The following is a 12,548-nucleotide window of genomic DNA, read 5'->3' as shown; positions in this document are numbered from 1 at the left end:
GCGCCACATGACCGGGTGATGACGGAGGCGAGAATAAACTCCATCTCCCAGAATGCAGTTCTGCGGCGTCACGCAGGCGCATTTGAAGACCCCTTTTTGTTCCGAGCCGACGTCTCGGTCAAAAAGAAACTTTCAGTGGCTTGGTCATCGGAGCTGTCAAACAGACAGTCCCCGCACGGTAACATGACGGTGAGTTTAAATCGTTTCACCTCACAGTTCATACTTCTACCACCACCACCGCCGTGAGTTAGTATGTGATGCTGTATCGAGGCCTGAGCATGAGTGAGCTTGCAGGCGAGTGACAGATGTTACAGTGAAAGGCCCCGTTCACTGCAGTGCATGAGGGTGCCCGTTCACAACAAATATCGGCAGTGGTACAGGGGTGAATTATCCTGGGGGGGGGGGTCGAAGCTGGGCCGTGCCGTGCCGTCGTCAAGACTTGTTGAGCAAAGCGATTCTCAACACAGTTGGAGAAATTTGAGTACGAATTACCAACTCCTAGTAGCCGACTCGAGAGACCATGAGAGATAGGAGCAGGAGTAGGCCATTCGGCCCCTCGAGCCTGCTCCGCCATTTAAAGAAATCATGGCTGATCTGATTTTTACCTCAACTCCACTTTCCCGCCCTTTCCCCATATCCTTTGACTCCCTTGCTGATCAAAAATTTGTCTAACTCAGCCTTGAATGTATTCAATGACTCAGCCTCCACAGCTTTTTGGGATAAAGAATTCCAAAGATTCACGACCCTCTGGGAGAAGAAATTCCTCCTCATTTCCGTCTTAAACGGGCGACCCCTTATTCTGAGACTATGCCCTCTAGTTTCAGATTTCCCCCATGAGGGGTAACATCCTCTCATCATCTACCCTATGGAGTCCCCTCAGAATCTTGTATGTTTCAATAAGGTCTCCTCTCATTCTTCTAAACTCCAATGAGTATAGATCCAACCTGTTCAGTCTTTCCTCATAAGACAACCCCTTCATAGCTGGAATCAACCTCGTGAACCTTCTCTGAACTGCCTCCAATGCAAATATGTCCTTCCTTAAATAAGGGCACCAGAACTGTACGCAGTACTCCAGGTGTGGTCTCTCCAACACAGTTGTAGCATGACTTCCCTGCTTTTATACTCCATCCCCCTAGAAATAAATTGTAAACAATTTTACAACACCAAGTTATAGTCCAACGATTTTATTTGAAATTTACAAGCTTTCGGAGGCTTCCTCCTTCCTCAGGTAAATGTCAGGAACTCCTCGAAGCCTACGCATTTATAAATCACAGAACAATACATGGTGATTTATAAATTTATATTTCTGTGATTTATAAATGCGTAGGCTTCGAGGAGTTCCTGACATTTACCTGAGGAAGGAGGAAGCCTCCGAAAGCTTGTAAATTTCAAATAAAATTGTTGGACTATAACTTGGTGTTGTAAAATTGTTTACAATTGTCAACCCCAGTCCATCACCGGCATCTCCACATCCTAGAAATAAAGGCCAATATTCCGTTTGCCTTCTGGATTACCTGCTGCACCTATATGTTGACTTTTTGTGTTTCATGTATGAGGACACCCAGATCCCTCTACAGCATTTTGTAATATTTCTCCATTCAAATAATATTTTGCTTTTTTATTTTTCCTCCCAAAGTGGATGACTTCACATTTTCCCACATTGTATTCCATCTGCCAAATTTTTGCCCATTCGCTTAACCTGTCAATATCCCTTTGCAGACACTTAGTGTCCTCATCGCAACTTGCTTTTCCACCTATCTTTGTATCATCAGCAAATTTGGCCACAAAACACTCTGTTCCTTTGCCCAAGTCATTGATATATATTGTAAATAGCTGAGGCCCTAGCACTGAGCCCTGCGGCACCCCACTGGTTACAGATTGCCATTTTGAAAATGACCCTTTTATCCCGACACTTTGTTTTCTGTTAGTTAGCCAATCCCCATATCCATGCCAGTATATTACCCCCAACACCATGAGCTCTTATCTTGTGCAGTAATCTTTTATGTGGCACCTTATCGAATGCCTTTTGGAAATCGAAATATACTGCATCCATTAGTTCCCCTTTATCCACCCTGCCAGTTACTTCCTTGAAGAACTCTAATAAATTTGTCAGATATGATTTCCCTTTCATATAACCACGTTGACTCTCCTTGATTGTATTATGAGTCTCCAAATGTCCTGCTACTACTTCCTTAATAATGGATTCTAGCATTTTCCAAATGACAGATGTTAGGCCAACTGGTCTATACTTACCTGCTTTCTGTCTCACTCCCTTCTTGAACAGGGGTGTTATGTTTGCGGTTTTCCCAATCCGCTGGGACCTTTCCAGAATCTAGTGTATTCTGGAAGATTACTACCAATGCATCCACTATCTCTGTAGCCACTTCCTTTAAGACCCTCGGATGCAAGCCATCAGGTCCAGGGGACTTGTCAGCCTTTAGACCCATTAGTTTACCAAGTACTTTTCTCTAGTGATAGTGATTGTTTTTAGTTCCTCCCTCCCCTTTGCCCCTTGATTTTCTACTATTATTGGTGTATTATTAGTGTCTTCTACTGTGAAGACAGATCCAAAATATCTGTTCAATTCCTCTGCCATTTCCTTGTTTTCCATTATTATTTCCCCAGTCTCATCCTCTAAGGGACCAATGTTTACTTTGGCTAACCTCTTTTTATTTACTTGTAGAAGCTTTTACTGTCAGTTTTTATATTTCTTGCTAGTTTACTCTCATAATTTATTTTCTCCCTCTTTATTATTCTATTAGTCATCCTTTGCTGGTTTTTAAAGTTTTCCCAATCTTCGGGCTTACCAGTAATCTTTGCCATGTTGCGTGCTTTTTCTTTTAACCTAATACCATCCTTGACGTCCTTAGTTAGCCATGGTTGGTTCACCCTTTTTGTGGAATCTTTCCTCACAGGGATATATTTTTGTTTTGAGTCATAAAATATATTTTTAAATGTTTGCCACTGCTTATCCATCATACCATCTAATCTGTTTATCCAGTCCACTTTAGCCAATTCCGCCCTCATTCTTTTATAATTGCCCTTATTTAAATTTAATACAGTAGTTTCAGACCCAAGATCCTTGCTCTCAAACTGGATGTGAAATTCTATCATGTTATGATCACTCCTTCCCAAGGGATCCTTTACTTTGAGATCATTAATTAATCCTGTTTCGTTACCCATTACCAGATCCAAAATGGCCTGTTCCCTGTTTAGTTCCCCGAGTGTTATGAACAGAGGCTTGATGCCTTTATTCCCTTTTCTACGTAAAAGAAAGAAAATGTTTTCTTTATTGTTTTCTGGATCTTTTGTCATATTGGCTTGGTTGGTAACACTATCACCTTGAGGTACAAAATTGTAGGTTCAAGCACTAGCCTAGGACTTGAGCACAAACTTTAGGCTGACACTTCAGTGTAGTACTGTGGGAGTGTTGCATTTGTCAGAGGTGCTGTTATTTGAATGAGATGCTATGCAGTTGGTCAGTAAAGATCCAATGACACTATTTTCAGAATAGCAGGGAGCTTTCTTGGCATCCTGGCCAACATTCTTCTTCACACTACCACCCAAAGTAGATTAATAGGTCATTTAGCTCATTTTCATTTGTGGGACCTTACTGTGTCCCAATGGCTTTGGTGTTTGTCTGGATAGCAATGACTGCACTTTAAACTAATCTATTGAATGTGAAGCATCTTGTGACATTTGAGAGGTGTGCAATGCAAATTCTTTCTCTTTCTGTTGGATATTTTCATCGTACTTAAAGAATTGTGTGTCCAATACCACAAGTTGATGGTTTCACCTTTATTTGCTTCCGTGTAGAGAGTGTTGGTTACATGGATAGAGTATAGACAAAGATGTAAGCACACTCTTCTATCAGATGCCTTTTTTAAATTTCAAAATATACTTTATTCCATAAAATTTAAGGATACACACAGTTTAAATAAAGGACACAAAATGCAGCAAAGCAGTTCAAAGCAATACAGTGCAGATTGTATACACAATGATCTCATTATTACAATTTTGAAGCACCGTACATATTTTCTAATACATTGTTTACAATACAAGTTGGGCTGGCCTTACATGGTGGTCTTTCATAGAATCATAGAAAATTTACAGCACAGAAGGAGGCCATTTGGCCCATCGTGTCCGCGCCGGCCGAAAATGAGCCACCCAGCCTAATCCCACTTTCCACCACTTGGTCCTTGGCCTTGTAGGTCACGGCACTTCAGGTGCACATCGAAGTACTTTTTAAATGAGTTGAGGGTTTCTGCCTCTACCACCCTTTCAGGCAGTGAGTTACAGACTCCTACCACCCTCTGGGTGAAAACATTTTTCCTCAGCTCCCCTCTAATCCTTCTACCAATCACTTTAAACCAATATCCCTTGGTTATTGACCTCTCTGCTGATGGAAATAGGTCCTTCCTATCCACTCTATCTAGGCCCCTCATAATTTTGTACACCTCAATTAAATCACCCCTCAGCCTTCTCTGTTCCAAAGAGAATAACCTCAGCCTATTCAATCTTCCTCATAGCTAAAATTCTCCAGTCCTGTCAACATCCTCATAAATCTCCTCTGTACCCTGTCAAGTGCAATTACATCCTTCCTGTAATGTGCGACCAGAACTGTACACAGTACTCAAGCTGTGGCCTAACCAGTGTTTTATGCAGTTCCAGCATAACCTCCCTGCTGTTATAGTCTGTGCCTCGGCTAATAAAGGAAAGTATCCCATATGCCGCCTTAACCACCTTATCTACCTGTCCTGCTACCTTCCGGGATCTGTAGACATGCACTCCAAGGTCTCTCACTTCCTCACACCTTTCAGTATCCTCCCATTTATTGCGTACTCCCTTGCCTTGTTTGCCCTCCCCAAATGCATTACCTCACACCTCTCCGGATTGAATTCCATTTGCGACTTTTCTGCCCATCTGACCAGTCCATTGATATCTTCCTACAGGCTATAGCTTTCCTCCTCACTATCAACCACACAGACAATTTTTATATCATCTGCAAACTTCTTAATCATGCCCCCTACATTTAACGTATCATTTAACGTAACAAATCATCAACGTATATCACAAAAGCAAGGGACCTAGTACTGAGCCCTGCGGAACTCCACTGGAAACAGCCTTCCAGTCACAAAAACATCCATCGACCGTTACCCTTTGCTTCCTGCCACTGAGCCAATTTTGGATCCAACTTGCCACTCGCCCTTGGATCCCATGGGCTTTTACCTTTTTGACCAGTTTGCCATGTGTGACCTTGTCAAAAGCCTTGCTAAAATCCATGTAGACTACATCAAATGCACTACCCTCATCGACCCTCCTTCTTACCTCCTCAAAAAATTCAATCAAGTTAGTCAGACACGACCTTCCCTTACTCCTTGCCATTTCTAAGTGACGGTTTATCCTGTCCCTCAGAATTGATTCCAATAATTTGCCCACCACCGAGGTTAGACTGACTGGCCTGTAATTACTAGGTCTATCCCTCGCTCCCTTTTTAAACAACGGTACAACGTTAGCAGTCCTCCAATCCTCCGGCACCACGCCTGGAGCCAGGGAGGATTGGAAAATGATGGTTAGAGCCTCTGCTATTTCCTCCCTTGCTTCTTTTAAAAGCTTGGGATACATTTCATCTGGCTCTGGTGATTTATCTACTTTCAAAGATGCTAACCCCCTTAATACTTCCTCTCTCACTAAGTTTATCCTATCCAATATTTCTCACTCCTCCTCCTTAACTACAATGTCTGCATCGTCCCTCTCTTTTGTGAAGACAGACGCAAAGTATTCATTAAGAACGATACCTACATCTTCCGCCTCCGCACGTAGGTCATCCATAGAGCCTTTTCCCACAGAGCCTTTGCGTAGGTCACATCTTGCTTCAGTGCAACCCGTAGCATGTACCCCTGGACCTTGGAAAGTGCCAATCGGTCGTGGACAGCTCCTTCAGCTGGAAGACCAGCAGGTTTCAGGCGGACCAAAGGGCCTCCTTCGCCGAGTTGATGGTCTTCCAGCCACAGGTGATATCTGTCTTGGTGTGCGTGCCGGGGAACATCCTGTAGAGCACAGCGTCCTGTGTTACCGAACTGTTTGGGATGAACCGGGACAGATACCAACAATCTCTCTCCACACCCTCTGCGCGAAGGGGCAGCCCATCAAGAGGTGGACGATAGTCTCCTCTCCGCTGCAGCTCGCGGTGGTGCTGAGATTCCATGTGTGTTGGAAGGACCGCACCCCAAGCAACTGACAAACAACTTGTACGACAGCCACCGTAATGTGTGAGCCATTATCAGGTTCTATTCGCCCCGGGGAATCCCCAGTGACAGAAGTTTTGCTCCCACAGAATCTTTGCTGTGCCAAAGGCCTCGTTCTTTTGAGTGAGGAAGGCTTCAATCCACCAGGTAAACATATAGACGACCACTAGAAGGTATCTATCATCCTTTTGCAGTGGGCAATGGATCCGTGTGATCGATTTGCAATGATTCCCATGGTCCATTGTTCAAGTGTGATGTGCCCACAGGAACTAACTTAGAAAGGGGTGATGGGTTCATTTGAGCGCAAATGAGGAACAGGCCCAATACTGCTTGCATTTGAGCCCTGCATTCCAGGCCACCAATAACGTCCCTGCAGTATCTCCTCCACCCGGTTGACAGAAGTGTGCCCTCCCATTTGGTGGAAGAACACAATCGGTTCCTTCCTGAGGCACTCCGGGGTTACCCACACAACACCACGAGAGGTACTGCGAAAGATAACGTCATCCAGCAGGAATACAGAGTCCTTATGTGTAATATGCCGCTTCCGACTGCGGTTATCACCCTGCAGGGCTTTAACAGGCTCCACTTCAGTCAAATAGGTCCAGGACCACGGGTTTTTTAAGAAGCGCAGCCACCGGACTGTCAGTCGATTCCTGCCCTGGCACTCCTTCACATGTCGCTCGTTTTGCTCATGCACAGCCCGGTTATTGTTGTCGGCTTGCAGTGATACCCCGGGCCGTTGATGTGCTTTAACCTGGCAAAAGGCATTTTACCCAGTCGTTGATTCACAGCGTCCCAAATAAGGTTCAACTGGGTCTAATGGATCAATGGCCTGCCGTCTGCTGTGCAGAAACCACGCCATACTGGTAGGTATTCAGTGAGGGAGTTACAAACGAAAGAGCTATCTGAGTAGATGGTCAACTGGCAGGGGATGCCTGAACAGCTGCCAACACAGCCACAATTTCAGCCTTCTGGGCAGAATGGTAAGGCAGACACTTAATTAACGGCTCTTGTGCTTGGGTCGGAGCTTGGGACGGAAACCAACAGGCCGCCCCTGTATGGTATTGTCCATCCTGGTAAAAACAAGAACCATCCATTGATATGTCCACTGACCGCGCCAGTGGTGTCATTCCTATGGATCCAGAGGGAATGGATGCCGGTGCGGTATACGTATGGGGCTCCCCCTCATACTGTAACATATACGCCAGTTGATAACTCTGGGAATGACGGACCTCAGTGTCCTTCCCGTTGAGTTCAGTAACCCATCTTCCCCATCGTAAAAGAGACACTCCTGTCACCTGCCCACGGATTAATAGAGCCACTGGTGTACGAGGCATGCGTAAGATTTTACCAAAACCGATGAGGTACTCCGTGTGTGTGTGTAATGATCCATTGATGATGCTTGGTGCACTGCTCGTATGCTTTCTCGACATTCGTTAGCAATCGAGAGAAATAGCCCACTGGTATACATCTGTCATGCTCCTCCTGCATTACCACAGCAGAAATGGCCACATCCGATACAGCCACTTCAATGATAAAGGGCTGGTTAGGGTCCGGATTCTGTAAAACAGGCACCTGAACAAGTGCTTGCTTTAAATCCTCAAGCTTTCTGTGACTCCATATCCCAATGGCCAAGCTCATCCATTTCTCCAGGGTTCCCTTGCAGGTGATCGTACAAGGGAGCGGCTTTGGCTGAAAAACCCTCGATGAACTCCCTACAGAATCCCACAATTCCCAAAAATTACCTTAATGCCGTGACCGTGAGTAGCCTAGGTAATTCCCTGTCCAATTTTACTTTGGCCGGATCGGGAGATTTTCTCCAGGTTCTATTTTGACTCCCAGAAATGGGACAGTGTCTTTGGCTAACACTTAGGCGGATTAATTTTAAATCCCAACCTCATTATTAGTCCTGGCACCTCGTCCAAGAGGACGTAATGATCCATCTTTGTCTTTGTTTGTAGCAAAATATCGTCTACACATTGGATGATATTTTCCAGCTGGGAACAAGCTTTTAACACATCTGCCATACACTGGCAAAACAATTTTGGTGAGTTATGAAAGCCTTGTGGCAGTCCCATTGTTGCTGCTGGAAGGTAAAAGCAAATTTGTATTCGTTCTCTGTGTGCACTGACTGGTATGCTTCAGAAACAGTTGGAGATATTCAGAGTTGAGCACACAGCTGCCGAGTTTTTTAATTTCGACATCATATCCAGGTAACTAGCAACCAATGCTGTAACACTAGGTGTGTACTGGTTCAGCTGGCCGCCATAACCGACCGGGCTTCTTTACTGGCCAACTAAGTAAGTTATTGTTGGAGATGCATGTCCGCAGGACATTGTGTCATTAGGGACTCAATGACACTTGCTCAGCCTCCCTGGGATATGGGTATTGTTTCTGGGGTGGCGGATTATTTCTTTGAACTGCCACCTCCATATTAGTCACCCGACCACAATCAGTCTGTGTGATGCCCACACCTCTTTATACTTCAGTATTATATCGGCCAGCACTATGTCAGATGTTCACAATAATTGCGGGACATCATATGATCCCAGGCCTTTAACCGTAAATACTGAATGCACATCTGATACACATGTCGGCACATGCTGTTCATGGGGGGCCTCCAGTCCCTGCCATATCATCAAATTATGATGTGGAGATGCAGGTGATGGACTGGGGTGGACAAATGTAAGGAATCTTACAACACCAGGCTATAGTCCAACAGTTTTATAAAACTATACAAAACTGTTGGACTATAACCTGGTGTTGTAAGATTCCTTACATATCATCAAATTAGCCACGTCTATGATTAGGCGCTCCTTGGCTATTCCGTCGGCGCCTAAGATAGACCCCTCATGAGTCTGCATGACACATAGAGGGAGATAAAAAGTCATTGGGCCAATAGTAAGAGGGGGCGGTAGTGTAATGTCCGCTGACAGACAGGTCTTGCCCACACCAGTTATTTTCATACTATTGCCACTGGATGGAAAAATATCCCAGTGAGTTACAGAGCAACCAGTGTCCACTAGAAAACTATCTCGGTGGCCTCACTGCAGCTACCGGGACCCGATCCAGTCACTTGTTCTGGTTCTGTTTCCAAAATGTGTTTGAGGCCAATTGTTGAGCCCCTCTGCTGTCGGACCCACCTCTTCCCCCTTTCTTTGACTGGGCCACTATGGTTTCATAGAGGATCCACATTATTTCCTCAACTCGGAGGGGGGACATTTAGGTCAGAGATATCTGTTCCTGAGGTTTGGTTTGGCGTGGACCTTGTCCTCCCTCTCTTCCCCCTTATAGCATTGCGCCTTAATATGACCCGCTCTGCCACAGTTATCACACCTCTTTTTCTGTTTACCATCCTTACTGAAGTGTCCTGGTTTATCACAATTAAAACATGTCTTCTGTCAGGTTCCCTCATTTGTAACCAAGGGAGGGCTGTCTTTTTGGATGTCTCCTTTCCCTTGATCCCCTTTTTCCTCGTACCACGCTACCAAACAGGCGAGAATATCACAACCTATTCCATCTCAGGGGCCCTTTGCCTTAACTCGATCGAGTATTGCCGTAATAACTGACCGCGAGTGGAGCTGACCAGTTTCTGGTATTTGCTGATAACCCAGATTCCAGAACGCTGAATTGTTAGCAGCTCCTTTCCGTCCTGTGACAGCTGCCCTTTCGTTCCCACTCTTTTCCCCCCCCCCCCCATTTTGATTGCAGACCTCCACAAACACCTGGAGGTATTGCTTTGGGTGTTCCCCACTTTGGCATATGTTCAGTAATCTTAACCATGTCGGTCACGATCCGATACCCCACCGCCTCACATACTAATTCTACTTCGTGATCCGGGAATTCCCTTTGTCCGGTGGCTGTTATTATGCCTTGAGTAAGCCCATCTGGAATATTTATTCCAGGGGGTGGAACATGTTGTATAAGCCGACATGAATCTTTCTCCATCAGGGAGTGTGAAGTTTGCAGGCTCTTAACCTTCCAGCACATTGGCATAGGGTCACTGACTCCATCATAGGGTCCTACCATCACCGCTAATGCAGACAATTCATATAATGCCAGGTCTTTATTGACCTGTTGAGTGGCATAAATGTAGACAGTTCGTCCTTGTGCATCGGTTGAAGCCCCTGTTTTTACTCGTCGAGAGACGAACAGGGCCACTTTGAGGGCACTGATATCTGTACTGTTGTCTGAGGCAGACCCATTGTACACAAACGGTAACTGCATGGAATGACTGCTATCCGATCCACTGCTCTCACTTCTGTCACTAACGGAGAGGCAAGTTGTTGTACCACCGGAGGCGGTCTACGTTTAAGTGGCTCATCGTCATCTGAGTCAAGAGGATGATTCGTCTGGCTGGGATAAACTGAACAACAGTGTGGCTACTTTTCCCCTAAGTTGTTGATTATCCCATGTTGTGGCCTGCATCTGTAACTGTTGTTCCTTGGTTAGGCCCTTATCGACATGATTCTGAACCTGGGCCTGCTCCTGACACAAATATCAGTAGGCACCTTTAACCTTGGTTAGTTCCTTCTGAGTTTTTGCCAGGATGCGGGCTACATGGTTTAACTGGGTCTGGGTTTGGGCCTGATTATGTTTAGTATCTAAGTGTTGGCTCGATGCCAATTGTCTTTCCACTTGGAGCATTGAAAACAATCTTCCCAATCGCTCTATTTCTGCCAAATGCAACTTATTTTGTTCCTCATTTTTCTTTACTAATTCTTTATTTTGTCCTTCAAAAGTTGTGCAGTGCTGTCTACATTTACTATATTGTTCATTCAGGCTGACTGAAATTTGTAACAGCCTTTACTCAGTTACTCTTTTTTTTCTTTCTCATTTTTTGCCTGACAATAGATGGTAAATTCATCATAAGGATTACTTGGTTTGTTATCCGTGTAAGGTCCTGCCTTACAGTTTTTCTGCATATATTTGGTGGCCCACCACAACCACCCATCAGGATCATTCTCAGAGGGTATTGTTGGTGTCTGTTGCACCATCACGAATTTTGTGTACCTATTCTACTTTAGATTTGATACATTACTCAGCAGGGTGATCAAGTCCCTCTGTTTCTCCCCCATAACCTAAATCCCCGGCGTGGTGCTTATAAAGACAGGGTCTGTATAGCTATGAACGATGTCCCTGACAATCGTCCTTTAACACACTTATATACTTTTAATACTCGTGTAATACTCACAAATGTACGTGTTCGATCATCAAGTCTGTTTTCCCCGGAATGAATGACCATGTTGTTCGATCACCATTCTGGAGTTGGCGTTTCGATGCGAAGAGTGTCGTAAGGTCTCAACCTTCCCGGTATAGAAACAAAAAGATGCCAACCTAGCTCGCCAAAATGTTGGATGTTTTCGTCATACTTAAAGAATTGTGAGTCCGATACCACAAATTGATGGTTTCGCCTTTATTCGCTTCTGTGTAGAGAGTGTTGGTTACATGGATAGAGTATAGTCAAAGACGTAAGCACGCTCTTCTATCAGAAATTTTTGTTTCAAAAATATACTTTATTCATGGCTATCAATGGCTATCTACAGGTCAAGGCTGGACACGGCCCGTGGAGCGGTCGCTGCAACTGTCTACCTCTCTTCTGCGGCATTCTCTGCGCCCGGGTGGCCCTGGAGAGGGAGCGCGCGGTGTCTGACTGTATGCTTGAGGCTTTCCGCATTCGGTGGGCGCTGCAAGGACTGAAGTGCATCCTCGACACCAACAATAAAGTCATGATTTGATTCTGGTTTCGTTTGATTTTGTGATAAAATAATGCTGTCACTGGGTTTAAAAAAAAGTACTGCACTGAAGTGTCAGCCTGGATTATGTGCTGAAGTCTCTGGAGTGGGGCTTGAACCCATAACTTCTAACTTAGAGGTGACAGCACTACTACTGAACCAAGGATGACATTAACTAACAGTCATTCGTTGAGCCAGGGCTGTCAGACCATGGACTAGGCAATGGGAAATTTGTTGTATATTGCCAACGTGGAAAGTTAATAACATTAAACATCTTTTTACATTTCCATCTCTGTAGGAACGGAAGGGAACAGCTAAGGTTGATTTTCTGAAGAGAATTGAAGAGGACATCCAGAAAAAATGGGATGAAAAGAAGTTGTTTGAGATTGATGCTGTCGAGCCAGGGAGTGCAGAGAGTAGGTAAGCTTGTACTGATTTCGGTAGGTCGATGTACTAGTCATGTCTGCATAAGCCATTCAGCTAGGTTTGGTATCTTTGATTTTGACACATTTTTGAAAAGGTGCTGACAGGTATATTCAGTATAGATCACAAGATCAATGCCTCA

The 12,548-nt window shown here is 44.7% G+C and overlaps 1 protein-coding gene across 1 annotated transcript in view; it reads left to right on the top strand.

The window, feature by feature from the left end:
- Window positions 1-78: 78 nt before the first annotated feature.
- Window positions 79-12,548, top strand: part of lars1b (leucyl-tRNA synthetase 1b) — a 78,924-nt gene continuing 66,454 nt past the window's right edge. The window contains exons 1-2 of the mRNA XM_067995897.1: window positions 79-189; window positions 12,282-12,403. Coding sequence (XP_067851998.1) covers window positions 184-189; window positions 12,282-12,403 — 128 coding nt within the window. The 5' untranslated portion in view covers window positions 79-183. The remainder of the gene's footprint in view (window positions 190-12,281; window positions 12,404-12,548) is intronic.

Source organism: Heptranchias perlo, chromosome 14 (genome assembly GCF_035084215.1).
Source record: "Heptranchias perlo isolate sHepPer1 chromosome 14, sHepPer1.hap1, whole genome shotgun sequence".
In the NCBI taxonomy this organism is placed as follows: Eukaryota; Metazoa; Chordata; class Chondrichthyes; order Hexanchiformes; family Hexanchidae; genus Heptranchias; species Heptranchias perlo.
The sequence above is the reverse complement of the archived record's forward strand: the minus strand, read 5'-3'. Positions and strand labels throughout refer to the sequence as shown.